Source organism: Monodon monoceros, unplaced genomic scaffold (genome assembly GCF_005190385.1).
Source record: "Monodon monoceros isolate NGI ecotype Baffin Bay Population unplaced genomic scaffold, NGI_Narwhal_1 Super_Scaffold_7, whole genome shotgun sequence".
Taxonomy (NCBI): domain Eukaryota; kingdom Metazoa; phylum Chordata; class Mammalia; order Artiodactyla; family Monodontidae; genus Monodon; species Monodon monoceros.
The window spans coordinates 61614035-61639501 of record NW_021703784.1 but is presented as its reverse complement, the minus strand read 5'-3'; the positions used below and the strand labels follow the sequence as shown (position 1 = coordinate 61639501).

Sequence of the window (25467 nt, the reverse complement as noted above, 5' to 3'; positions counted from 1 at the left end):
TCTTAATAATAATTGTTAGAATAATCATAGAGCAGGAAGATTTCAACAGAAAGATAACAAGCAAAGTTGTACAGGTGCCCCATGGAACTGAGATATCTCAGAAGAGGCTGAAGATAGAACTTGCAGTGGCCTAAATTTTGTTCCTCAGTTGTTGCTTACTCTCACGTTGGAGTAAATACTTTTTCTGAAAGGCTATATAGATTATCTATTTAATCCTTGAAAGAGTTTTTTATTTTATTTTATTTTGTAATTTGGGAAATATTTTTGTTGCTGCTTCAGTTGGGAGAGGGTCCTCACCAAAATAGTCTTTAATATGGGAATGGCAGTGCTTTGTGGGGCACAGTGAAAAATGAGATCGACTTTCTTCTTGAACTCTTATCAGTCTGTTCCTGATTTTAGTGAATATGAAAAGCTTGCGCTCTTTTGTCCTTCTGCTAAATCAGTTGTATTTTTAAAAAAATCATTATTGATGACCAAATCTCTGAGCTCAGTTTTACCCACTGATTGTTTTACATCACTTATCTATTATCTATCAAATGCCTTAGCTTTCCCCGAAGAAGCGTGAGGCACTTCCTTAGAGTGTACTCAAAATGTTTGAGATGATGAAGTTTTAGTCATCTATTTTTATTTATTTGCATTACTAGTTTAAAAAAAAACTATTTCCAGGTCATGCTTAGCCAGGAGCAAGGTGGTAAGCTGCTCCAAAGTTTTATTGGTGAGCACAAAGGATGCTTTGCTAAAACCTAGTTGATATATATCAGCTTCTGCTCACTTCCTACTCATTCTTCTTCATTCTCTGGAAAGCTTTTTGTTATTTATTACTCATTTATGAACCAAGCTGGGATTTGCTTAAATGGTGGGCTGAGTTTTTAGTGCATAAAACTGTTTAACTCCTGTGAAAACTCATTTGAAATCAGCCATTCCAGGAGGATATTACTCATATGATTTTAAAATTGATGTTCCTACTTTGTCTTTAAGTGTCTGAAACCATCATACCATTTGTAAATAGTAATGTGTTAAATCTCAATCTATTGTATTGGCTTTGCTGATGTATTTTTTTTTTTTTGCTGATGTATTTTATTTTTTACTCATTTTAAAAATAAAACAAGTCTAGAAATTGCATTCTGAAGAAAAGCTAAGCTTTGAGCACAAGCTTCTCTTCCAAGATATGCTCTCTGACCTAGAATAAGAGTTTTGAGTAATGAAAGTCAATCTTCTGGGTCTTTCAGGTTCTAGGGGAGCTTTTTATCAAAGTGTTAAAATGACACTTTCATGCTGTTACCATTCAAGAAAGGTTGCCAGGTGGAAGGCAGACTTGGCTAGTGTGGAAAACCAGCCTCTGCATGCTTGAAGGTTCTTTGGCTTGATCTTAAAGTCAAAGTTCACATCAGCTCCTTGTAGAATGCAGACATGTGAGTGGTAAATGAGGTGTTTTGACATTCATGCTGAACAGAGACTAGACCACTGTTCCTTTTCTTTTTGTTCCACTTCCCCATTCTCCTTCTACTGAAGAGAATCTACTTAACATTCTGGTTTAGTATTTGGAGCAAGGTACTATTTATGATACCTGTTGTATTTCTTTTTTTCTAAATTGTATTTCTATATTAAATTTTATTACTAGCATGGACCTGTGTGTGTGGGGGTATACTTCAGCTTGTGGTCCATTGAGGTCTCTGGGTTGTCTCTCTGATACCCACAAGGGATTCATACTCTGAGCATACCCTTGCTGAAGTTTATCCTGTTCCTTTCTAAATGTGAAATTGTGTTGAAGATTTTAACTTACTATTTGAGAAGCAAGTACCCTGTTTTTGACTGGTTTTGTGTGTGTTTTGTTTTTGACCTAGATTACCAGAGACTGATGACTGTGGCGGAGACAATTACAGCTCTCATGTTTCCTTTCCAGTGGCAGCATGTCTATGTTCCTATTCTCCCAGCTTCTCTCCTACATTTCTTAGATGCTCCTGTGCCATACCTGATGGGCTTGCATTCCAATGGCCTGGATGACCGGTCAAAACTGGAGCTGCCTCAAGAGGTAAGAAAAACGTGGAGCTTGGGTGCTGGTGCCTGTGGCCCTGACACAGGATTTGGGAGAGAAGGGCTTTGGGATGAGCCCAGGGTGGTATCACCAAGTTTATTTTCTTTTATTTTGGAGAACACAAACAACTTTCCAGGAAAAAAGTAAAAACACTGAACATTTAGCTCAATTTATATAATTCCAGAAACACCTGTTTCCTCTATCACCTGACATACTTTTATAATAATCTCTGTTTATACTATTGTGAACTGCCTTTTTCAAACATGATATTTTACATATTTTTAAGAAAATCTTTTTATTATGTAAAAGTTTAAACTAACACAGAAGAGTAGCATAGTGAATCTCTGTGTTTTCAATACTTAGCTTTAACAGTTATCATACATTTAAATTGTATTTTACTTCTGTACTTTCTACCCCCTATTTTTTAAAGAAATTCCACATAATATAGTTTTATAACTGCTTTAGTAGCCAGACATGTATTAATAAATCAGTGGTTTTGTTTTATAGGCCACAGTTACTCTGTAAAAGTTGACCTGATCATAGTGATTCTTGTAGTACTGAATGTAGCTTTGAAAACTTTCCTTGCTCAAGATAAGGAAGGCCTTGAGAGAATGCTTCTCCTCCACTGCTGTGAGGATGGCCTGCTCCTCTTTCCTATTGTTTCAAATACTAAAATAATTGATTAAAAAAATATATTTGTTTATTTACTACTTCATTCTAAAATAGATTTAAAGCATCATTAGAAATAAGATTGTCTTGGTTTTTAGTTTCCTAGAATTACCAAGAGAACTGGTCTACCTCTTTTGGTCATTTTGTGGCTTGTATGAAACTAGCTGGGGGAAGGCCTTTCCTACTCTGAATTTCATAGTCAACAGCAAGGCCTGGGAAGAAGACTTTGGACTATGCACACACTGGTATCAACATGACTCTGTCTCATCCTTCCACCAATGATTTTTTGGGGGAAGATTTTTATGTATAGCTGAGGAATATGAGTAAGAGGACCTCCAAAGAAGAGACCGTTCTCATGGAATTGGATCTAAGCAGCATTCACATTGTTGGGCATGTCTGGGCAGCCATCTTGATGAACATGCCTGATAATTAGATCATACCCGTAATGTTTAAGTTATAGTCAATTGCATCTCTTTTTCTCTCTCCTTTGGTTTTATTTTTATTTATTTATTTGTTTGGCTGCGTTGGGTCTTAGTTGCAGTGCGTGGGCTCAGTAGTTGCAACATGTGGGCTTTCTAGTTGTGGTGCACGTGCTCTGGAGCATGTGGGCTCAGTAGTTGCAGCGCACAGGCTTAGTTGCCCCACAGCATGTAGGATCTTAGTTCCCCGACCAGGGATCGAACCCACATCCCTTGCATTGGAAGGTGGATTCTTTTTTTCTTTTTTAAATTTATTTATTTAATTTATTTATTTTTGGCTGCATTGGGTCCTCGTTGCTGTGCGCAGGCTCCCCCTAGCTGTGGCGAGCGGGGGTCACCTCTCGCCATGATACGCGGTCTCCCCATTGTGGTGGCTTCTCCTGTTGCGAAGCATGGGCTCTAGGTGCGCGGGCCTCAGTAGTTGTGGCACATGGGCTCAGTAGTTGTGGCTCATGAGCTCTAGAGCACAGGCTCAGTAGCTGTTGTGCACGGGCTTAGTTGCTCTGCAGCATGTGGGATCTTCCCGGAGGAGGCTCGAACGCGTGTCCCTGCATTGGCAGGTGGATTCTTAACCACTGGACCACCAAGGAAGTCCCTTGCCTTTGGTTTTAGAATCATAATGTCTTTCTTGTAGTTTTTTCCGTTTCTGCCTCCTTTGAATCTATAGAGCTTTGTGCTATTTGGGGTGGGACAAGATTAATTAAGGAAGAAAAGATCTAAATAATGTCAGCGAAAAAAAATGCAGGAGGCTGCAAAAAGAACAGAGTTTATTTGGGGACTTAAGAATTGCAATTGGGGAGACACAGATTCAGTTAACCCTGAAAGAGTATTCCGAGGAAGAGAAAGAGTCAGGGGCTTATAAAGACAAAAACCACGAGGTTGTTAAAAGTTGCCCTGGTGAGAGTTGTGATCGACTCTGATGCGAGTCAAAATATTTGTCCTTAAGAAATCACAGGTTATTTTAGGGTAGGGGTGTTTTAAGTATATAGACTGTCACAAATTGTGTTTAGGGTAAGGGTCTGATTAGTATCTTGAGTTTCTGGCAGGTGTTCTGGTGTTCTGTTCTTCATCAGGTCAAAAGGTCAGCTTCCATCCAGGCTGAGTCATGCAAACATCGTACTTCCTTAATGGCTTCCCGGCTCCATTTTAGAGATCTCTCTAAGAAATACTGACTCCATTTTGACTTTCCTTTCACAATGATGGAGAAAACCATTGAGTTTTGGGGTACTGGGTTTTTATATATATTTGTCTACTGATAAATATGCATAAAGAGTAGATATCAAAGATTGGAGAGTGGGGAGCTTTTTGTTGTTGCTTTAAATGACTTCATATTTAATACTGACACCTCCTTCTGGTAAACGTAATTATCATTTTGTAAAAGTCAAAATAAGAATAACAGTGAAAACGTTCATTGCAGCTCTATTGACAATAGTCTGGACATGGAAGCAACCTAAGTGTCCATTGACAGATGAATGGATAAAGAAGATGTGGCACATATATACAATGGAATATTACTCAGCAATAAAAAGAAATGAAATTGAGATATTTATAGTGAGGTGGATGGACCTAGAGTCTGTCATACAGAGTGAAGTAAGTCAGAAAGAGAAAAACAAATACCGTATGCTAACACATATATATGGAATCTAAAAAACAAACAAAAAAATGTCATGAAGAACGTAGGGGCAAGACGGGAATAAAGACGCAGACCTACTAGAGAATGGACTTGAGGACATGGGGAGAGGGAAGGGTAAGCTGGGACGAAGTGAGAGAGTGGCATGGACATATATACACTACCAAACGTAAAACAGATAGCTAGTGGGAAGCAGCCGCATAGCACAGGGAGATCAGCTCGGTGCTTTGTGATCCCCTAGAGGGGTGGGATAGGGAGGGTGGGAGGGAGGTAGACGCAAGAGGGAAGAGATATGGGGATATATGTATATGTATAACTGATTCACTTTGTTATAAAGCAGAAACTAACACACCATTGTAAAGCAATCGTACTCCAATAAAGATGTTTTAAAAAAAAAGATTATTTTGATAATAATTGTACAGAATTAAATATATGTCAGAGAACATTAAAGGAATTCCAGAATTCCTAAGGGAAAAAAAAAGGAAATAAAGTATTTTGAGCTGAATAAAAATGAAAACACAAAATATCAAAATTTGTGGAATTTCGTTAAAATATTACTTGAAAGATTTACAGCCTATCTTAGGCTGTGAATATTACAAACAACTCAATGCCAACAAATTTGACAACAGATGAAACACACAACCTGTTAAAGCTCACTCAAGGAAACAGATAACCTGAATAGCTCTATATCTATTTTTTAAATTGAATCTGTAGTTTAAAACCTTCCTACAAAGAAAACTCCAGGCCCTGATGGCTCCACTGATGAATTCTGCTAAACATTTAAAGAAGAAATAGTATCACTTACACAAGCTCCTCCAAAAAACTAAAGGGAGTATTTCCCAACTTATTCTATGAGGCCAGCATTATCCTGATACCAAATCAGACCAAGACATTAAATGAAAACTAGGAACCAAATCCCTCATGAACACAGATGCAAAAATTCTAAACAAATTTTTAGTAAAGGGAATCCAATAATAAACAAAAGGATAATACGTCATGACCAAAGAGAGTTTATCTCAGGACTGCAAGACTGGTTTACACATTCAAAAATCAATGAATATAATTCACCATTTTGATAAAACTAAAGCTAAAAACCATATAATTACCTGAATAGATGCAAAAAAGCATTTGGCAAAATACAACCACCACTTCTGATAAAAACTGTCAGCAAGCTACTAACAGAAACCAACATTCTCAACTGATAGAAAAATATCCACGAAAAACCATGTGATGGGCTTCGTGGTGGTGCTGGTTAAAAATCCACCTGCCAATGCAGGGGACACGGGTTCGAGCCCTGCTCCGGGAGGATCCCACTTGCCGCGGAGCAACTAAGCCCGTGCGCCACAACTACTGAGCCTGCGCTCTAGAGCCCGTGAGCCACAACTACTGAAGCCCGCACGCCTAGAGCCCGTGCTCCACGACAAGAGAAGCCACCGCAATGAGAAGCCCGTGCACCTCAACAAAGAGTAGCCCCCACTCGCCGCAACTAGAGAAAGCCCACGTGCAGCAACAAAGACTCAACTCAGCCAAAAATTAATTAATTAATTAATTAAAAGAAAAAACCATAGTAATGACACCATATTTAGTGGTGAACGCTTTCCCCTTAAGATCAGAAATAAGACAAGCATGCCATATTCTATTTGACATTGCACTAGAGGTTCTAGCCAGTGCAATAAGGCAATAAGGCAAGAAAAAGAAAAGGTATCAAGACTGGAAAGGAAAAAGTAAAACTATCATTATTTGCAGGCAATAAGACTGTCTACATAAAAAATTTGAAGGGATATACAAAAAGCTACTAGTTTAGGAGGGTTGTAGGACACAGATCAATATACAAAACTCTATTATATTTCTATATATTAGCAATGAACAATCAGAAATTGAAATTTTAAAATACCATTTACAATAGCACTAAACATATGAAATACTTAGGAATAAATCTGACAAAAGATATGTAAAACCTGTTCACTGAAAACTATATAACACTGCTGAGAGAAATTAAAGACCTGAATAAATGGAGAGATATGCCATGTTCATGTATCAGAAGACTCAATAATGTTAAAATGTCAATTCTCGCTAAATTGGGCTATAGATTCAAGGCAATCCAAATGAAAATTTAGAAGGTTATTTGTAGATTGGCAAGCTGATTCTAAATACATATGAAATAAAAAGGACCTACAATAGCCAAAACAACTTTGAAAATAAGAACAAAGTTGAAAGACTAACACTACCTGACTTCAAGATTTAATATAAAGCTACAGTAATCAAGACAGTGTGGTATTGGTGTAAATGTAGACTAACACATCAATGAAACAGAACAAAGAATCCAGAAACAGACTCACACATATACAGATCACTAATATTTTGACAAAGGTGAAAAGACAATTTATCAGAGAGAGGATAATCTTTTCAACATATGATTCTGGAACAACTGGAAAAAATAAACCTGGACCCTTAGCTTACACCATTTACCAAAATCAACTTGAAATGGATCATAGACTTAAATGTAAAGCCTAAGACTAAAAACTTCTAGAAGGATATGTATAGAAAAAAAAAACTATGTTACCTTGGTTAGGCAAAATTTTCTTAAATACAACACTAAAAGCATAATCCATTAAAAAAACCTGATAAATAGACTTCATCAAAATTAAGAACTGTTCTTTGAAGGACACCATTAAGAGAGCAAAAAGACAAGCCATAGAACAGGGAGATATCTGCAAATCATATATCTGATAAAGGACCTGTATCCAGAATATATAAAGAACTTTCAAAACTTAGTAATAACAAAACAACACAATAAAAAAAAATGGGCAAAAGATTTAAACAGGCACTTCACCATAGAAGACCTGTGGATGGCAAATAAGCAAATGAAAAAATGTTCAACATTACTAGTCATCAAGCACATTCAAATCAAAACCACAATGAGATACCACTACATAGCTATTAGATGGCTAAAACTGAAAAGACTGAGCATAGTAAATGTTAACAACAATGTGGAAGAACTATAACTCTCATACACTGCTAGTGAGAATGTAAAATACACATCTACTTTGAAAGACAATTTGGCAATTTCTTTAAAAAGTCAACATACGAATATCATATGGTGCAGTCATTCTACTCCTACGTATGTATGCAAGGGAAAAGAAAACATATGTCTATACAAAAACTTACATACAAATGTTCATAGCTCTAATGCCCACCAACAGGTAAACAAACTGTAGTAATATCCATACAGTGGACTACTACTCAGCAATAAAAGGAACATGAATGAATCTCAATATAATTATGCTGAGTAAAAGAAGACAGACTAAAATAAAGAATGCATACTGGGGCTTCCCTGGTAGCGCAGTGGTTAAGAATCTGTCTGCCAATGCAGGGGACACGGGTTCGAGCCCTGGTCCGCGAAGATCCCACATGCTGCGAAGCAACTACTGAGCCTGTGCTCTAGAGCCTGTGAGCCACAACTACTGAGCCTGCGCACCACAACTGCTGAAGCCCACATGCCTAGAGCCCGTGCTCCACAACAAGAGAAGCCACAGCAATGAGAAGCTCGTGCACCACAACAAAGAGTAGGCCCCCTCGCCGCAACTAAAGAAAGCCCGTGCGCAGCAACGAAGACCCAACACAGCCAAAAAAAGAAAAAGAAAAAAGGAATACAGGGCTTCCCTGGTGGCACAGTGGTTGAGAGTCCGCCTGCCGATGCAGGGGACATGGGTTCGTGCCCCGGTCCGGAAGGATCCCACATGCCGCGGAGCAGCTAGGCCCGTGAGCCATGGCCGCTGAGCCTGTGCATCCGGAGCCTGTGCTCTGCAACGGGAGAGGCCACAACAGTGAGAGGCCCGCATACCACAAAAAAAAAAAAAAAAAAAAAGAATACATACTGCATGATTCCATTTATATAAAAACCTAGAAAATTCAAACTCTATAGTAACAGAAATCGTATCAGTGGTTGCCTGGAGACTGGGGGAAAGAACGCAGAGAGGACAGGATGGAGGTATTACAAAAGGGCATGAGAAAACCTTTGAGGGTAATGGGTATGTTCCCGACACCAGTGAATATAACGTGTAACAAAACTTTAAATGTGTGCAGTTTACTGTATGTCAATAGTATCTCAAAAATTTTAAAGGGTAAGAACCAAAAAGCTGGTAATTCTCCTGGTATTGCCTAGATACATATAAAAACATCTCACCTTTGGGCCTTGCTGAGTGTCCTAGGTCAAGTGGCCTTCTCTCTCTGGGCCTACCTTACTTCCTCCCACCCTTACCCTCCTTCATCAGAACTTATTTAGTCTCTCAAAAAGTGCTAGGCACTATTCTAGGTCCCCAGATACAATGGCGGGCCAAAGGAAAATCTTTACCTGTAAAATTAGTGAATGAGTAGAGTTAATTGCCATCAAGATCCCTTCTAAATGTAAATTTTAAAGAATCTCCAGAAAGACCCCTTTAGTTATATTTTGACCATTTTCCAATCAGACTGATTCAAGAAGCTAAGGTATCCATGAGGAATGGCATGAGGTAGCTGAACTACTCCTCTAGGCTAGAAATCTGAAGCCAGTGGCAAGAACTCTGAACTAGCATATTTGGAGTACATATCTCAGGGAAATACCTAAGGGCTATACCAAGGGCATGATTCCTGGGAACAGAGCATGTAGTTGCCTGGAGGGTCTCTGTGAGACCCATTTTTCTGAAATGAGTCATAGAAATGAGGGTTAGTTAACCCTCCTTCCATATCCCAAACTCCACATTCTAATGGGACCACAAGAATTCATGTCCTGGCAACAAATGAGACCGGAGTAACTCATATCAGTATTTGATGTTCAACAGTTGGATTACAGATGGGCTGAGAACTGACTGCCTCAACCCTTTGGGCAGAAGGGCAAGGTTTCAAGCGACCAGAGTGTCTCATTTTACAGTCTCCAGCTATAAGCAGACTCCTCCCTTTATTCCCACAAGCAATACATAAATATTGTCATTTTTCAAGTGTAACACAACATGAAAAGATTGAGAAGTCCTGATTTAAAGTGATGGTTTAGGAGATGTTTCTCTAAACCCACAATTTTGTAAAAAAGTCTCCATCAAGCTCTCCAGGACCAACGCCTTAGGCAGGGCTCAGGACCTGAAACTTGATGTGTGTGTTCCAGGAGGCAAGGAGGACTGTGTTAGAGTATTCCACTTGCATGGGTAACACGTCCTCAAGTCTTGGCCAAGAGGACTGTCACCTTAATGAAAGGCTTGGAGCAAGAGCTGAAAGATAAAGTCAGAAGGCTATCGAGCATAAGGCTGAGGAACCCAGGATTTTGTCCAAACTGTCACCACTTGTATCTTCAAAACCTAAAAAAATGCCTGGCACATTCATTCATTCAGTAAATACTTGGTGAGCACTTCCCATACACTGGGCATGTAGTGGGTATTTATATTTGGTAAATGAATAAACAAAATATACAAAAAGGCTACAACAAGGACACTGAATTTTGCACAAGGAAGAGAACACACTACTTAATCTGACACCTCAAGCTGAGACTATTCTCTGGAGAAACTGACCTAGACGGGGCCTCTGTGAACAAAAAGGTGTATTCCATCATGCAAGTAGCAAACAACTTTTAACATCTATATGTTCTAGGCACAATGTTAGAGGACTGGGAGTAAGACAATGATTAAATACAGTCTCTGCTCTTAAATTGCTCCCTGATAATCATGGCTCAAAACAATAGAGATTATAAAGGGGAGGCAAGAACAAAGCAAAACAGGAGCTTAGCGGAGGATCAACTCAGCCTGAGGACATCACAGAAGGCTTCACAGAGGAGGAGACACATCAGCTGGATTTCTATAAGCTGCTTACCCATAACTCACTCGCCCCTTCTTTCTTGTTAATAGAATCAATACAGTTCAGGGTAACATTACACCCAGGTCAATACTCACTTTCACAGCCTCCCTTGCACTTAAGGGTGGTCATGGTTCTGGCCTATGAGACAACAGAAGTTGTTGGGAATTTCTGGGGAAGCTTTTGCTTTCTGATGTAAGAGGGAAAATACAGCTGGCATCAACTTTCCCCTTTGCTCTGAATGTGAACATAAAAGGCCTCTTGTAACGAAGAGGCAACAAGTATGAATATAAAAGTCAACATGCTAAGGACAGCTGAGTGAAATGATAGACTCTCATTTCCTGATTACACTGTTGAGCAGCTGAGCAACCACCAATTCTGCACTTCTTGATAATTTAAGAAAAATAACCCCCATTTATCTCATGCACTGCTGATTAGATTCTCTAGTACTTACAGCAGGACCCATTCCTAACTGACACAGTGTTAAAGGATGAGAAGTAGTCTGCCAGGCAAAAAAGACAGGGGAAAGCATTTCAGGCAATGGGAACAACTTACGCAAAAACAGAAACAGGGAAAGAAGCTGGCATGTTTAGGAACAGGGACATGTTAGTGACATAATCCAAGAGGCTAGAAAGTACAACAAGGAGGCCTCACTTGCTTCATCCACAGTGGTACACTTCTGGTACATGGATGTGCGCAGAGTAGGTGTCCGAACATTCAACAGCCTGATCTTGTCTACTCGGGAATCAAACACCCGGAGCACAGGATCTTTATCATCATCGTCATGACACATGATTTTGTTGTCAATGAAGGAAGCAAACATCTGGGTCTCCAAGAATCTTGAGAGGAAAGGCAGGTAGGGCTCAGGCTGATCTGACAGAAAAGATGCCTGGTGGGACCAAAAGGAAAAAGTCATCAACAGGGAAGAGGGCATATCAGCCTTAATCAACCATGGCTACATACCCAAGGGATTCAGTAGGTTAACTCTTCTCTGAAGCTTCCTAGGTCTTTATAAATTGCAAACAATAAAACCTCTCCATCCTTTTTAAAAATTCATATAATTTCAGATATCCTGAAACTTTGACACACTGGCCCGTTTAACTTACTCAGGTAACCTAACTGTGGCAACCGATGTTCCCAGAATCCTGATGTTCAACCTGCACGCACATCTTTGCCTAAGAGAGCTCTTTTACTGAAGGTAAACCACCTGATAGCAATAACCAGCACTCTGCTCTAAAGCAAGCAGACCTTATATTTTATCAACATCAGAAGGACCATGAACTTGTTTCCAGCACATATTATGAAAGAAAAACTCATCTTCAGTCACATCTTTAAGAGAGTCTGGCATGTTCTCATTTCTTACCACCTCCCCAGTGGGATTATACTCACTTTGTCAAAGTTTTGCATCTGCTCCCTGTTGGTAAACCAGGACTCCTTATCCTGGCTGGGCTGAATGACAAACACCTCATAATCTGCAAACATCTGAGTGAAACGATTTGCAAAAACTTCCCGGATCTGAATGTTTAGCTGGTAAATCCTTAGTTCTTCTTCATCACACTGAACTTTGAGATCCTTATTGCTGCTGGGGTCTTCACGTACTTCCAGCTACAAAAACAAAACAAAACAGTTGAGAACATGCAAGCTTTTCCTTTTATCCCAAAGAAATGCAACTCATCCTTTGCCCCGCCCCCCGCCAATGGTCATTTACTTTTGCAGCAAATGGAGAAAATAAACAAAAGAGAAAAAAATGGGAAGAAAAGAAAAAGAAAGGAATTCTGACATGGAGAAGAGATAAATCAGGGTGTTCCACTTGCAGGTACCCAGCAACCCAATGAAAGTGGAGAGGAACTCATTACAGGCAGAGAGAGATTCAGCAATAGAGGAAAAGACACCAGTTATCTCAAGGGTCAGGGAAAGGAAGGAGTCTGGGAAGTTAACAAGAAAATGATAATGCAAAGCAACAAGGTCAGACTCTGGTTTTCCCTTCATCTCTTTGATTTTTCTCCCCCATATCACTTTCCCTATCTTTCTCCCTAAAAGTGTTTCCTTACTGGTTTTCTTAACTTTTTTAATCTCTCTAAATATTTCTCTGCTCTTCTTTAACTGGCCATGATTTTTCTTTTTTAATATCTGCTCTACTAACTAAACAAATCAGGAAAATGAAACGTTTCACACTTCACTAAAAAATAGCCCAACGAAATGATTACATTACCCCATTTTGTTTATATGTAATTTAAGAAAGTAATTTAATAGTGAGAATGGGTAGGGTGAAGAGATGGGTAAACTACACAAAGCGGACAGTCTCATCAAAGTCAGGAAATGGAAAGTTAAGTACATCCCTGGGAAGAGCAGAGGACTAGAATTCAAGAGGACCAGGTTCTAGCCGCAAGTCAGCCACATAGAAGCATTTAATCTTAGGTAAAACACTCAGGATCTCTAAGTCAACAATTCCTGCTCTATGTGCTTTAGGATGCTGTGAAATTTGCCACCACCATCCCTCCAAGTCTCTCTGCAGTAGTGTTTACAGAGAATGACAGCAGCTTCTCCTTGATGTTGAAGTGAGAAACTACCGAGATTTAGATTCAAGTAGCAGAGCTAAATGTTTGCCAGAGCTAAATCCAGAGTCTCCCACACAGAGCATCCTTTCAGTACTCACAGATATGCCTTGCCCTGAACTGGGTGCCTTCTCATTCCACACTTTATTTCACCAGGACAGCACCTTAGCACAGACCCATATACAGCATCATACCTTCTCCAGGCTCACCCCAGTCCTCTTGACCAAGGCCTGCAGGCGGGCGATAGTTTCGTTCTCCTTGAGGAACTCGTAGGAATGTAAAGGCGAGCCTGCGATGTTTCCATTCCTCTTGTCGGAGACGAGCTCAGAGGCCCGGAGCCTCTTCAGCTTGGAGGCACTCTCGCTACAGTGAAGGTTCCCTTCAGGGGGAATGCCAAATGCCATGAGAATCTCAGAGACTTCCTGGACAAACTCCAATTTGTTGGGAAACTGAGGCAAGTCCTCCGGCAGCTCAATGAAGTGGTTGTCAATGTCCACAAAGCAGAGGTTAGCCTGGCAGTCAAAACATGATGAGGAGTGTGAACAACTCCAAAGTATTAAGGAAGAAGCTTTAGAGGGGATAATGAACAAGAAAGGAAAGAGCAAACGTCTGCAATGGGCATAACTTAGGTATGGTTAAAGAAGATGGGGTGGAAGGAGGTAGACCTGAGTTCCAGTCTTCCCCTGATGCTTTCTAGTTGTGGGATCTTGGGAAAGTTACATAACTCTGTTTCCTCAGCTATAAAATGGTGATAAAAACAACTTATCTTAGAGACTGATAAGGATTACATAATGACATAGATGTTTAGCATCTAGCACAAAATTCTCATATATAGTAAGTGCTCATAGAATATTTGTTGAGTTCACAAATTCTTATAAGAGTAAAAAGAATGCTAGGAGTGTGTCAGAAAGTCTAGGCTCCAGACCTGAATCTGTTACTATCTCCCTATATGACCCTGAGCGTACCAGTATCCCTTTCTGAGCCTCATTTCTGATTTGTAAGATTTGATGGCTGGTCTTGATTTTTGTGCTTCCTTCTGGCCTTAAGATTGCTTCTGAGAGGATGTAGAGAGACAGTACTTTCATACATTGCTGAGGAGGCAGGTAATCTGGATTAACAAAAAATAACCTGGCAATATCTATCCTTATTTTATAGACATAACTGACACAGGGAGGTTAAGTAACTTGTCCAAAGTCACACAGCTAGTAAGTAGTAGAGCTGGGATTTGAACTCAGTTAGCCTGACTTCAGTCATACCCTCAAGCTCTTAACCATACATTCTTCTCCTTAGAGGTCTTACAAATTTCTTGTTCAATTTAACTTAAATATTTTATAGTTCTCATCCCTGTTGGAATTTTCTTGCAGTGCAGCTATTAATTAGAAAAGCTTTTTATTTTTGTGTGTTTATTTTATAACCATGAACCTGTTCTAGCCAAGACAACTGTCATTTCCTTCACTGCAGAGCATTATTAAATGCTTAAGTGTTTGTTATAGCAAGGATAATAATATTACCTATGTCATAAGTTTGTTTTGAGGATTATGAGACAATTAATGTCAAGGATTTAGGACAGTGTTAGTATACAATAAATGTCAATTAACATTGCTATTATCACTGTGGAATATAAAACTCCAATAAATGAATACACACACACACAATATATATACTGTATTACTAAACAGGAAAATTCCATAATGAAAAGATGCTAATAATCCCCACATTTATTTGTAAATTTAATGTAAATTTTTTTAAAATCCCAGAAAGATTTTAATTTTTTTCAAGGGAGTATCTGATGAATTGATTCTGAATCTTACCTAAAAAAATAAAAGAATAGCCAAGAAAATTCTGAGGGGAGACTTGCCTTGCTGGGTTCTATTACAAATATAAAACAATGGGACTTCCCTGGTGGTCCAGTGGCTATGACTCTGCGCTCCCAATGCAGGGGGCCCAGGTTCAATCCCTGGTCAGGGAACTAGATCCTGCATGCCGCAACTAAGAGTTCACATGCTGCAACTTAAAATCCCACATGCTGCAACTGAAGATCCCACATGCCTCAACGAAGATCCCACGTACCACAACTAAGACCCGGCACAGCCAAATAGATAAATAAATATTTAAAAATAAATAAATAAAGTGTTTTTTAAAAGAAAACAAATATAAAATAATCTATTGGAAAAGAACAGTCTTGAACAGACCCATTTATTGTGGATGAATTATTCAATAAATGTTTGGGGGACAAATGACTGTACATTTAGAAATGTTAAAGTATAATACCATACTCAAAAATAACTTTGAGATAGACTGAAGATTTAAATATAAAAAATAAAGCCACTTTATGTATGTTTTAAAAAAGAATCTCTACCTTTTAGAGATACATACTAAATATATGATGACATAATAATGCTGTGTGAGATTTGCTTCAAAATAATCCAGTAGGGTAAATGGGAAAAGAGTGGAGGATATAGAAAGAAGAGTGGCCATGAGTTGATGATTACTGTGTAATGATGGATGCTAGTCTCTTTACTCTTACATGTGTTCAACATTTTCTATAACAAAAAGTGAAAAAATAAATACCCCCACAAAAGTATTAAAAGAAAATATAAAAGATTACTATTATGCCTTAGGGTAGAGTTGGACTTTCTAAACTTTATACAAGGCTAAAAAACATAAAGGTAATTACTGCCATAAAAATAATTAAAGATAATCTGGGAAACAATAATTGTCATACATAACATGTAAAAGGTTAACATCCAAAGAAATTATTGAGATAAAGATAATTTACCCAGCTGAAAAATGGAAACAGGTTATAAAAGGCAAACACAGAAGACGTTTCGATTAATTAACTTCAAATATATGAAAAGATGTTCAATTTCACTAATAAACCAAGAAATGCAAACAAAATATTTTTTACCTCCTAGATTAGCAAAGATTTAAAAGATTTATAATGTCCAATGCTGGCAAAGTTACTAGGAAACAAACAACTCATACACTGTTATTGGGAATGTGAACTGACAACTTTCAGGGAACAATCTTAAAGAAATTCTTTTTTTTTTTTTAACCAGTCCAACCCAAGAACTAGAAATTACCAATATTTTTATCTACTTATGTACTCCCCAGTCCCATCCCTCAACCTACACAGTCCCACCCCTGTAATCACTATCCTGAATTCTGTTCATTATCTTTTTGCCTTTTGTTTTTTAATTTATCACGTATGTATAGTACATGCCTTTAAATTTTTGCTTGTTTTTGAATTTTATAAAAGGATTATTGTTCTTTACACAGTCTTGTGGTACTATTTTTCTTCACTGAACAGTAAGTTACTAAGATTCGGCCATTTTGTTGTATGTAGCTACCCATTATTCATTTTCACTCTTGTATAATATTACACTATGTGGATATACTACAATTTATTCATCAATTTTCCCATCAAAAGGCATTTGACTTGCTTCCTGTTTATTGTTTTTACATTGTTATACATGTTTTCTTGGACACGTGTGCAAGATCTTCTCTTGGGTATATCCTAGGAGTAGAACTGCTACGTTGTGAGGTATGCAAATGTTCAATTTTATAAGGCCTAGCTGTGTTCCAAAGTGGTTATAACAATTTACATTTTTACCAACAATCTAAAGTGATCCTACTGATCCAAATATTTCCAAAACTTGGTATCATCAGATTTAATATTACTACATTAGTGGGTACATTTATTTACACTTCCCTGATTGCTAGTGAAGAAATGTGTATTTTTTGTACAATCCCTCTTCATGTCTTTAGCCCATTTTTCTATTGGGATGCTTATCTTCTTACTGATTTGTAGGAGTTCTTTATAACCTCCTGATGCTAACTCTTCATAGGCTATATGTGTCCTACACATATCTTCTCCTAGTTTTTATTTTTTCATTTTAAGATGTCTTTTTCTTAATTAAAAAAATCAAAGTTATCAATCTTTTATTTTATGGAAAGTGCTTTCTTCATCTTGTTTACAAAGTCCCTACCTACCCAGAGGTCAAAAAGGTATTTATTAATATTTTCTTCGAGAAGATTTAAATTTTTCTTTTTGACATTTAACTGCTTAATCCGTCTCAAGTTGATTTTGTTACGGCATTGGGTAGGAATCCTTCTTTACTTTTTTTCCCTATGGACAAGCAATTTTTCCAGCTCTGTTATTAAAAAGTTCTTTGGCATGGTATGTTTATTATATATCAAAATACTGTTCCACTGATCCTGCTGTTTATCCCTGTACCAGTAAGTCTTGTATTCTAAGAGGCAGGAGGACCATATAGTAAATCCAGATTAATATAACTATTCCACAAACTCTCAATCTATTGAAACTGCATGTTTTAACATGTCCATGTATGCATTCATTCAATACACATTTGCTGAGTGCATAAATTACTCCATTTACAAATCTATAACTAATAAAGAGAACTTTCCCATATCCAAGATTCAAAAATTAGAAGAATCACTTTAAATTTCACCTTCTAGAGCTCCTCCACTAGATAACAACTTTAAACCCGTCCTTGTTAAAGAGACGATAAATGTTGAACACCTAAAAATAACACCTATTTTTTGTTTATTCCTCTAAGATTTTAAAATTATAAGTGCCTTCAGGCCAAGCAACTAAAAAATATAGTAAAGACAGAATTAAATCATCTAGTCATGAAGCTCACCTGCCTCATGAGCCTGTCCATACAGCTAACAGAAGAAAAGCACTGTGACCCACCAGAAGCACACAGTGCAATCATTTATCCTCTTGGTCCTCCTCTCTTTTGAGGAAAAAACCAGTTTGTCCAATAGGAAACATAAAGGCAGCTAAATACAACTATAACCACTCGACAATGCTTGGCTGGCTTTTATTCCACTGCTATTGACCAAACACAGAAGGTCTGTAAAGAACTTTATAAACTCCAAATGCTGTATCCATATATTGTAGATACTCCTAGATAGAGGTGGCCAGAGGAAAGAAAGCAGCTCAGGCACACTTCAGATATTAAGATAGGAGCCTCTGAGACACTACTAGCCATTCTTTGCAGAATCGGGCTGAAGCAGGTAGGGATAAGGCGGCAAAATGAAAAGGGGGCCATTCAATTACTAGACTCATACAACAGCCTCACGCTTTCTCCTCTCAGTACTCAGAGGGCTCTGGCAAACAGAAGTAACTTACAAACCTACCTCAAACCCCTCATGCTCCCCCTTCCTCACCTGAAAAGAGGCCAACTCCTGCAAAACAGCTTGGGAGACAAGAAGCAACCTGGAAAGGGCACTGAACCCAAGTGATCAGTCTTCCTCAGTTAACCTCCTGTCTCGCTGGGAGAGGCCATGGGAAGACTTTGCTACTCTGGGGTAGTGATCACATGGATATCCCAAAGCACAAAAAGTTTCCCAAATCCTTTCCTGCAAAAGGTCACAATGGCCCTTCCCAGGGCTGAGTTTCCACCACCAAATCACAGACAGCCTCACTGGCTAGTCTATCTTCAAGTTATTCACTGAAGGGGATCTCAACAGATAACTGGGGAAAAGCTATTGAAAACGTATCCTGAGAAAGGAGAAAAAAAAAGTAGGAAAGAAAGAGAGGCCCAAGATAGAAAGAAGTAACACCCCCTTCCCCTGACATAGCTGTGGAAGAACTGCCTCCTTCCTGTGCTCAGACAATGAAACCCAAAAGAGAAGCACAAGACAAAGAATGCCTCACAAAGGCAGCTCAGCACTCTCACTTGCTCAGGGCCAGCTGAGCTCATGTGCTGGTGTAAAAAGAAACAAAGGGCTTTTCACAGACTTTTGATGCCCAAAGATAGGGCAGCAACTGATGAATTCTGACTTGGGGGTTAGAGAATGTACACTCTCCATGTCTCTGGACAAAGTCCCTTTTATAAGTCTAATGTGCCCCCACCCCACTACCCTGATGGTGCCCACCTGCAAAGGCCCAAGTGCATTTCCCAGCCTCAAGGCTTCCTTCTAGCATCGTAAAGATACCACAGGATGGCCACCAAAATGTTGAAAGTAGTTATCTCTGGGTGGTAAAATCTGAAGTAATTTTTACGTTATACTTTTGTGCGCTGTTAGAATTTTTAACTATAAATGTATCATTTCTGAGACATTCCAAAGCTGTCTTTCAGAGATATTATCACGCTCCATTCATTATGTGTACCTTTCATGGTGCTTTACTCCTTGAAAAAGCCAGTCTTTTCTCACCAGCCTAAAGTTTTCCATGGGGACTGCACAGACTCAGATATCCCAGAGGTTATCTGCTAAAAATCAAGTTAGAAAATATCCAGCTACGTAATTGTCTGCACAAATACGTGAACTTCAGAGGAACAGGCTGGATGAAGTGGGACTCTGAAACCCTAGAACTGCTTATGAAATACACAAAGGTATTCTACAATCCCACTGTCACCACTCCTTCTCAAGTAGACCACAAGGAGAAGCAGAGTACAAAAGATGCAGCAATGGCGGAGGCTGCAAAAGTGGAGAATCCAATATCCCAGAACAGTGAAATTTTGGGTTTCTCAAACAACCCACAGTTTCTCAGTCCTGTTAAGAAAACTGCTGGTCTCCCAGAAGCCTCTTCACACACCCACATACATGAAGCACACACAAAATAATGCTGAGAGAGCCTACAGGAAATAGAACTTGCCCCAAGTATACAGCAAGCTTATGCCAAAGATGAAAATAAAACAGAAATCTGGCTTCTGGCCCAGTGACCTATTGATCAGATTATGCATGCCTCTTTGGCTTTCTACCTTCAATCATTTTTTACTGTTATTCTTTCTTTTTTTTTTTTAACATCTATATTGGAGTATAATTGCTTTACAATGGTGTGAGGGCTTCTGCTTTATAACAAAGTGAATCAGTTATACATATACATATGTTCCCATAACTCTTCCCTCTTGCGTCTCCCTCCCTCCCTCCCTATCCCACCCCTCTAGGTGATCACAATGTACCGAGCTGATCTGCCTGTGCTATGCGGCTGCTTCCCACTAGCTATCTATTTTACATTTGGTAGTATATATATGTCCATGCCGCTCTCTCACTTTGTCCCAGCTTACCCTTCCCCCTCCCCATATCCTCAAGTGCATTCTCTACTAGGTCTGTGTCTTTATTCCCATCTTGCCCCTAGGTTCTTCATGACATTTTTTTGTTTGTTTTTTAGATTCCATATATATGTGTCAGCATATGGTATTTTTTTTTCTCTTTCTGACTTACTTCACTCTGTATGACAGACTCTAGGTCCATCCACCTCACTACAAATATCTCAATTTCACTTCTTTTTATTGCTGAGTAATATTCCATTGTGTATATGTGCCACATCTTCTTTATCCATTCATCTGTCGATGGACACTTAGGTTGCTTCCATGTCCAGACTATTGTCAATAGAGCTGCAATGAACATTTTCACTGTTATTCTTATTTTGACTTTTACAAAATGATAATTACGTTTACCAGGAGGTGTCAATATTAAATATGCAATCATTTAAAGCAACAACAAAAAGCTCCCCACTCTCCAATCTTTGATATCTACTCTTTATGCATATTTATCAGTAGACAAATACATATAAAAACCCAGTACCCCAAAACTCAATGGTTTTCTCCATCATTGTGAAAGGAAAGTCAAAATGGAGTCAGTATTTCTTAGAGAGATCTCTAAAATGGAGCCGGGAAGCCATTAAGGAAGTACGATGTTTGCATGACTCAGCCTGGATGGAAGCTGACCTTTTGACCTGATGAAGAACAGAACACCAGAACACCTGCCAGAAACTCAAGATACTAATCAGACCCTTACCCTAAACACAATTTGTGACAGTCTATATACTTAAAACACCCCTACCCTAAAATAACCTGTGATTTCTTAAGGACAAATATTTTGACTCGCATCAGAGTCGATCACAACTCTCACCAGGGCAACTTTTAACAACCTCGTGGTTTTTGTCTTTATAAGCCCCTGACTCTTTCTCTTCCTCGGAATACTCTTTCAGGGTTAACTGAATCTGTGTCTCCCCAATTGCAATTCTTAAGTCCCCAAATAAACTCTGTTCTTTTTGCAGCCTCCTGCATTTTTTTAGTTGACATTATTTAGATCTCTTCTTCCTTAATTAATCTTGTCCCACCCCAAATAGCACAAAGCTCTATAGATTCAAAGGAGGCAGAAACGGAAAAAACTACAAGGAAGACACTCTGATTCTAAAACCAAAGGCGAGGGACTTCCTTGGTGGTCCAGTGGTTAAGAATCCATCTTCCGGGGCTTCCCCGGTGGCGCAGTGGTTAAGAATCCACCTGCCAATGCAAGGGACACGAGTTCGAGCCTCCTCCGGGAAGATCCCACATGCTGCAGAGCAACTAAGCCCGTGCACAACAGCTACTGAGCCTGTGCTCTAGAGCTCATGAGCCACAACTACTGAGCCCATGTGCCACAACTACTGAGGCCCGCGCACCTAGAGCCCATGCTTCGCAACAGGAGAAGCCACCACAATGGGGAGACCGCGTATCATGGCGAGAGGTGACCCCCGCTCGCCACAGCTAGGGGGAGCCTGCGCACAGCAACGAGGACCCAATGCAGCCAAAAATAAATAAATTAAATAAATAAATTTAAAAAAGAAAAAAAGAATCCACCTTCCAATGCAAGGGATGTGGGTTCGATCCCTGGTCGGGGAACTAAGATCCTACATGCTGTGGGGCAACTAAGCCTGTGCGCTGCAACTACTGAGCCCACATGCTCCAGAGCACGTGCACCACAACTAGAAAGCCCACATGTTGCAACTACTGAGCCCACGCACTGCAACTAAGACCCAACGCAGCCAAACAAATAAATAAATAAAAATAAAACCAAAGGAGAGAGAAAAAGAGATGCAATTGACTATAACTTAAACATTACGGGTATGATCTAATTATCAGGCATGTTCATCAAGATGGCTGCCCAGACATGCCCAACAATGTGAATGCTGCTTAGATCCAATTCCATGAGAACGGTCTCTTCTTTGGAGGTCCTCTTACTCATATTCCTCAGCTATACATAAAAATCTTCCCCCAAAAAATCATTGGTGGAAGGATGAGACAGAGTCATGTTGATACCAGTGTGTGCATAGTCCAAAGTCTTCTTCCCAGGCCTTGCTGTTGACTATGAAATTCAGAGTAGGAAAGGCCTTCCCCCAGCTAGTTTCATACAAGCCACAAAATGACCAAAAGAGGTAGACCAGTTCTCTTGGTAATTCTAGGAAACTAAAAACCAAGACAATCTTATTTCTAATGATGCTTTAAATCTATTTTAGAATGAAGTAGTAAATAAACAAATATATTTTTTTAATCAATTATTTTAGTATTTGAAACAATAGGAAAGAGGAGCAGGCCATCCTCACAGCAGTGGAGGAGAAGCATTCTCTCAAGGCCTTCCTTATCTTGAGCAAGGAAAGTTTTCAAAGCTACATTCAGTACTACAAGAATCACTATGATCAGGTCAACTTTTACAGAGTAACTGTGGCCTATAAAACAAAACCACTGATTTATTAATACATGTCTGGCTACTAAAGCAGTTATAAAACTATATTATGTGGAATTTCTTTAAAAAATAGGGGGTAGAAAGTACAGAAGTAAAATACAATTTAAATGTATGATAACTGTTAAAGCTAAGTATTGAAAACACAGAGATTCACTATGCTACTCTTCTGTGTTAGTTTAAACTTTTACATAATAAAAAGATTTTCTTAAAAATATGTAAAATATCATGTTTGAAAAAGGCAGTTCACAATAGTATAAACAGAGATTATTATAAAAGTATGTCAGGTGATAGAGGAAACAGGTGTTTCTGGAATTATATAAATTGAGCTAAATGTTCAGTGTTTTTACTTTTTTCCTGGAAAGTTGTTTGTGTTCTCCAAAATAAAAGAAAATAAACTTGGTGATACCACCCTGGGCTCATCCCAAAGCCCTTCTCTCCCAAATCCTGTGTCAGGGCCACAGGCACCAGCACCCAAGCTCCACGTTTTTCTTACCTCTTGAGGCAGCTCCAGTTTTGACCGGTCATCCAGGCCATTGGAATGCAAGCCCATCAGGTATGGCACAGGAGCATCTAAGAAATGTAGGAGAGAAGCTGGGAGAATAGGAACATAGACATGCTGCCACTGGAAAGGAAACATGAGAGCTGTAATTGTCTCCGCCACAGTCATCAGTCTCTGGTAATCTAGGTCAAAAACAAAACACACACAAAACCAGTCAAAAACAGGGTACTTGCTTCTCAAATAGTAAGTTAAAATCTTCAACACAATTTCACATTTAGAAAGGAACAGGATAAACTTCAGCAAGGGTATGCTCAGAGTATGAATCCCTTGTGGGTATCAGAGAGACAACCCAGAGACCTCAATGGACCACAAGCTGAAGTATACCCCCACACACACAGGTCCATGCTAGTAATAAAATTTAATATAGAAATACAATTTAGAAAAAAAGAAATACAACAGGTATCATAAATAGTACCTTGCTCCAAATACTAAACCAGAATGTTAAGTAGATTCTCTTCAGTAGAAGGAGAATGGGGAAGTGGAACAAAAAGAAAAGGAACAGTGGTCTAGTCTCTGTTCAGCATGAATGTCAAAACACCTCATTTACCACTCACATGTCTGCATTCTACAAGGAGCTGATGTGAACTTTGACTTTAAGATCAAGCCAAAGAACCTTCAAGCATGCAGAGGCTGGTTTTCCACACTAGCCAAGTCTGCCTTCCACCTGGCAACCTTTCTTGAATGGTAACAGCATGAAAGTGTCATTTTAACACTTTGATAAAAAGCTCCCCTAGAACCTGAAAGACCCAGAAGATTGACTTTCATTACTCAAAACTCTTATTCTAGGTCAGAGAGCATATCTTGGAAGAGAAGCTTGTGCTCAAAGCTTAGCTTTTCTTCAGAATGCAATTTCTAGACTTGTTTTATTTTTAAAATGAGTAAAAAATAAAATACATCAGCAAAAAAAAAAAATACATCAGCAAAGCCAATACAATAGATTGAGATTTAACACATTACTATTTACAAATGGTATGATGGTTTCAGACACTTAAAGACAAAGTAGGAACATCAATTTTAAAATCATATGAGTAATATCCTCCTGGAATGGCTGATTTCAAATGAGTTTTCACAGGAGTTAAACAGTTTTATGCACTAAAAACTCAGCCCACCATTTAAGCAAATCCCAGCTTGGTTCATAAATGAGTAATAAATAACAAAAAGCTTTCCAGAGAATGAAGAAGAATGAGTAGGAAGTGAGCAGAAGCTGATATATATCAACTAGGTTTTAGCAAAGCATCCTTTGTGCTCACCAATAAAACTTTGGAGCAGCTTACCACCTTGCTCCTGGCTAAGCATGACCTGGAAATAGTTTTTTTTTAAACTAGTAATGCAAATAAATAAAAATAGATGACTAAAACTTCATCATCTCAAACATTTTGAGTACACTCTAAGGAAGTGCCTCACGCTTCTTCGGGGAAAGCTAAGGCATTTGATAGATAATAGATAAGTGATGTAAAACAATCAGTGGGTAAAACTGAGCTCAGAGATTTGGTCATCAATAATGATTTTTTTAAAAATACAACTGATTTAGCAGAAGGACAAAAGAGCGCAAGCTTTTCATATTCACTAAAATCAGGAACAGACTGATAAGAGTTCAAGAAGAAAGTCGATCTCATTTTTCACTGTGCCCCACAAAGCACTGCCATTCCCATATTAAAGACTATTTTGGTGAGGACCCTCTCCCAATTGAAGCAGCAACAAAAATATTTCCCAAATTACAAAATAAAATAAAATAAAAAACTCTTTCAAGGATTAAATAGATAATCTATATAGCCTTTCAGAAAAAGTATTTACTCCAACGTGAGAGTAAGCAACAACTGAGGAACAAAATTTAGGCCACTGCAAGTTCTATCTTCAGCCTCTTCTGAGATATCTCAGTTCCATGGGGCACCTGTACAACTTTGCTTGTTATCTTTCTGTTGAAATCTTCCTGCTCTATGATTATTCTAACAATTATTATTAAGAAGAATTCTAATGATTCTCTAGGCGAGGCCTCAGTTTTTGTATCTTTCACCTCTCTTTTCTAGATATGAATGCCTGTAAATAATCTACTAAGAGCAATAATCTTGAGAATCTCAGACATGATAAGAATATACTTTAAAATTCAAACTTAAGATGATCAAAAGAATGTAAAGGTGTGGGAGAAAACCTCCAAGAGATATTTAAAGCTGAAGGTCCAGTCTTACTGTGTCCCAACACTGGCACTTAAACACACATTTTGAATAAATATTACACTGAAT

At 38.7% G+C, this 25467-nt stretch overlaps 2 protein-coding genes across 2 annotated transcripts in view; one reads left to right on the top strand and one right to left on the bottom strand.

The window, feature by feature from the left end:
• LOC114886744 (DENN domain-containing protein 5A-like) overlaps positions 1-2267 on the top strand; it is a 52859-nt gene extending 50592 nt beyond the window's left edge. Inside the window, exon 5 of the mRNA XM_029207665.1 lies at positions 1845-2267. Within this exon, the coding sequence (XP_029063498.1) occupies positions 1845-2182 (338 nt within the window). The 3' untranslated portion in view covers positions 2183-2267. The remainder of the gene's footprint in view (positions 1-1844) is intronic.
• Positions 2268-11044: 8777 nt separating this feature from the next.
• Positions 11045-24121, bottom strand: LOC114886745 (DENN domain-containing protein 5A-like). Its single transcript, XM_029207666.1, has 4 exons — positions 23162-24121; positions 13380-13697; positions 12020-12235; positions 11045-11519 (listed from the first exon to the last, which is right to left on the bottom strand). Exons 1-4 carry the CDS (start codon positions 23333-23335, stop codon positions 11220-11222), a joined length of 1008 nt encoding a protein of 335 aa, XP_029063499.1. The 5' UTR covers positions 23336-24121; the 3' UTR covers positions 11045-11219.
• Positions 24122-25467: the final 1346 nt, after the last annotated feature.

Coding starts and splice junctions, on each gene's coding strand:
- LOC114886745 (XM_029207666.1), bottom strand. CDS start 23,335: ATGACTGTGGCGGAGACAATTACAGCTCTCATGTTTCCTTTCCAGTGG. Junction 13,698..23,161: donor AACTGGAGCTGCCTCAAGAG/GTAAGAAAAACG, acceptor TTTGACTGCCAG/GCTAACCTCTGCTTTGTGGA. Junction 12,236..13,379: donor CTGGGGTGAGCCTGGAGAAG/GTATGATGCTGT, acceptor TTGTTTTTGTAG/CTGGAAGTACGTGAAGACCC.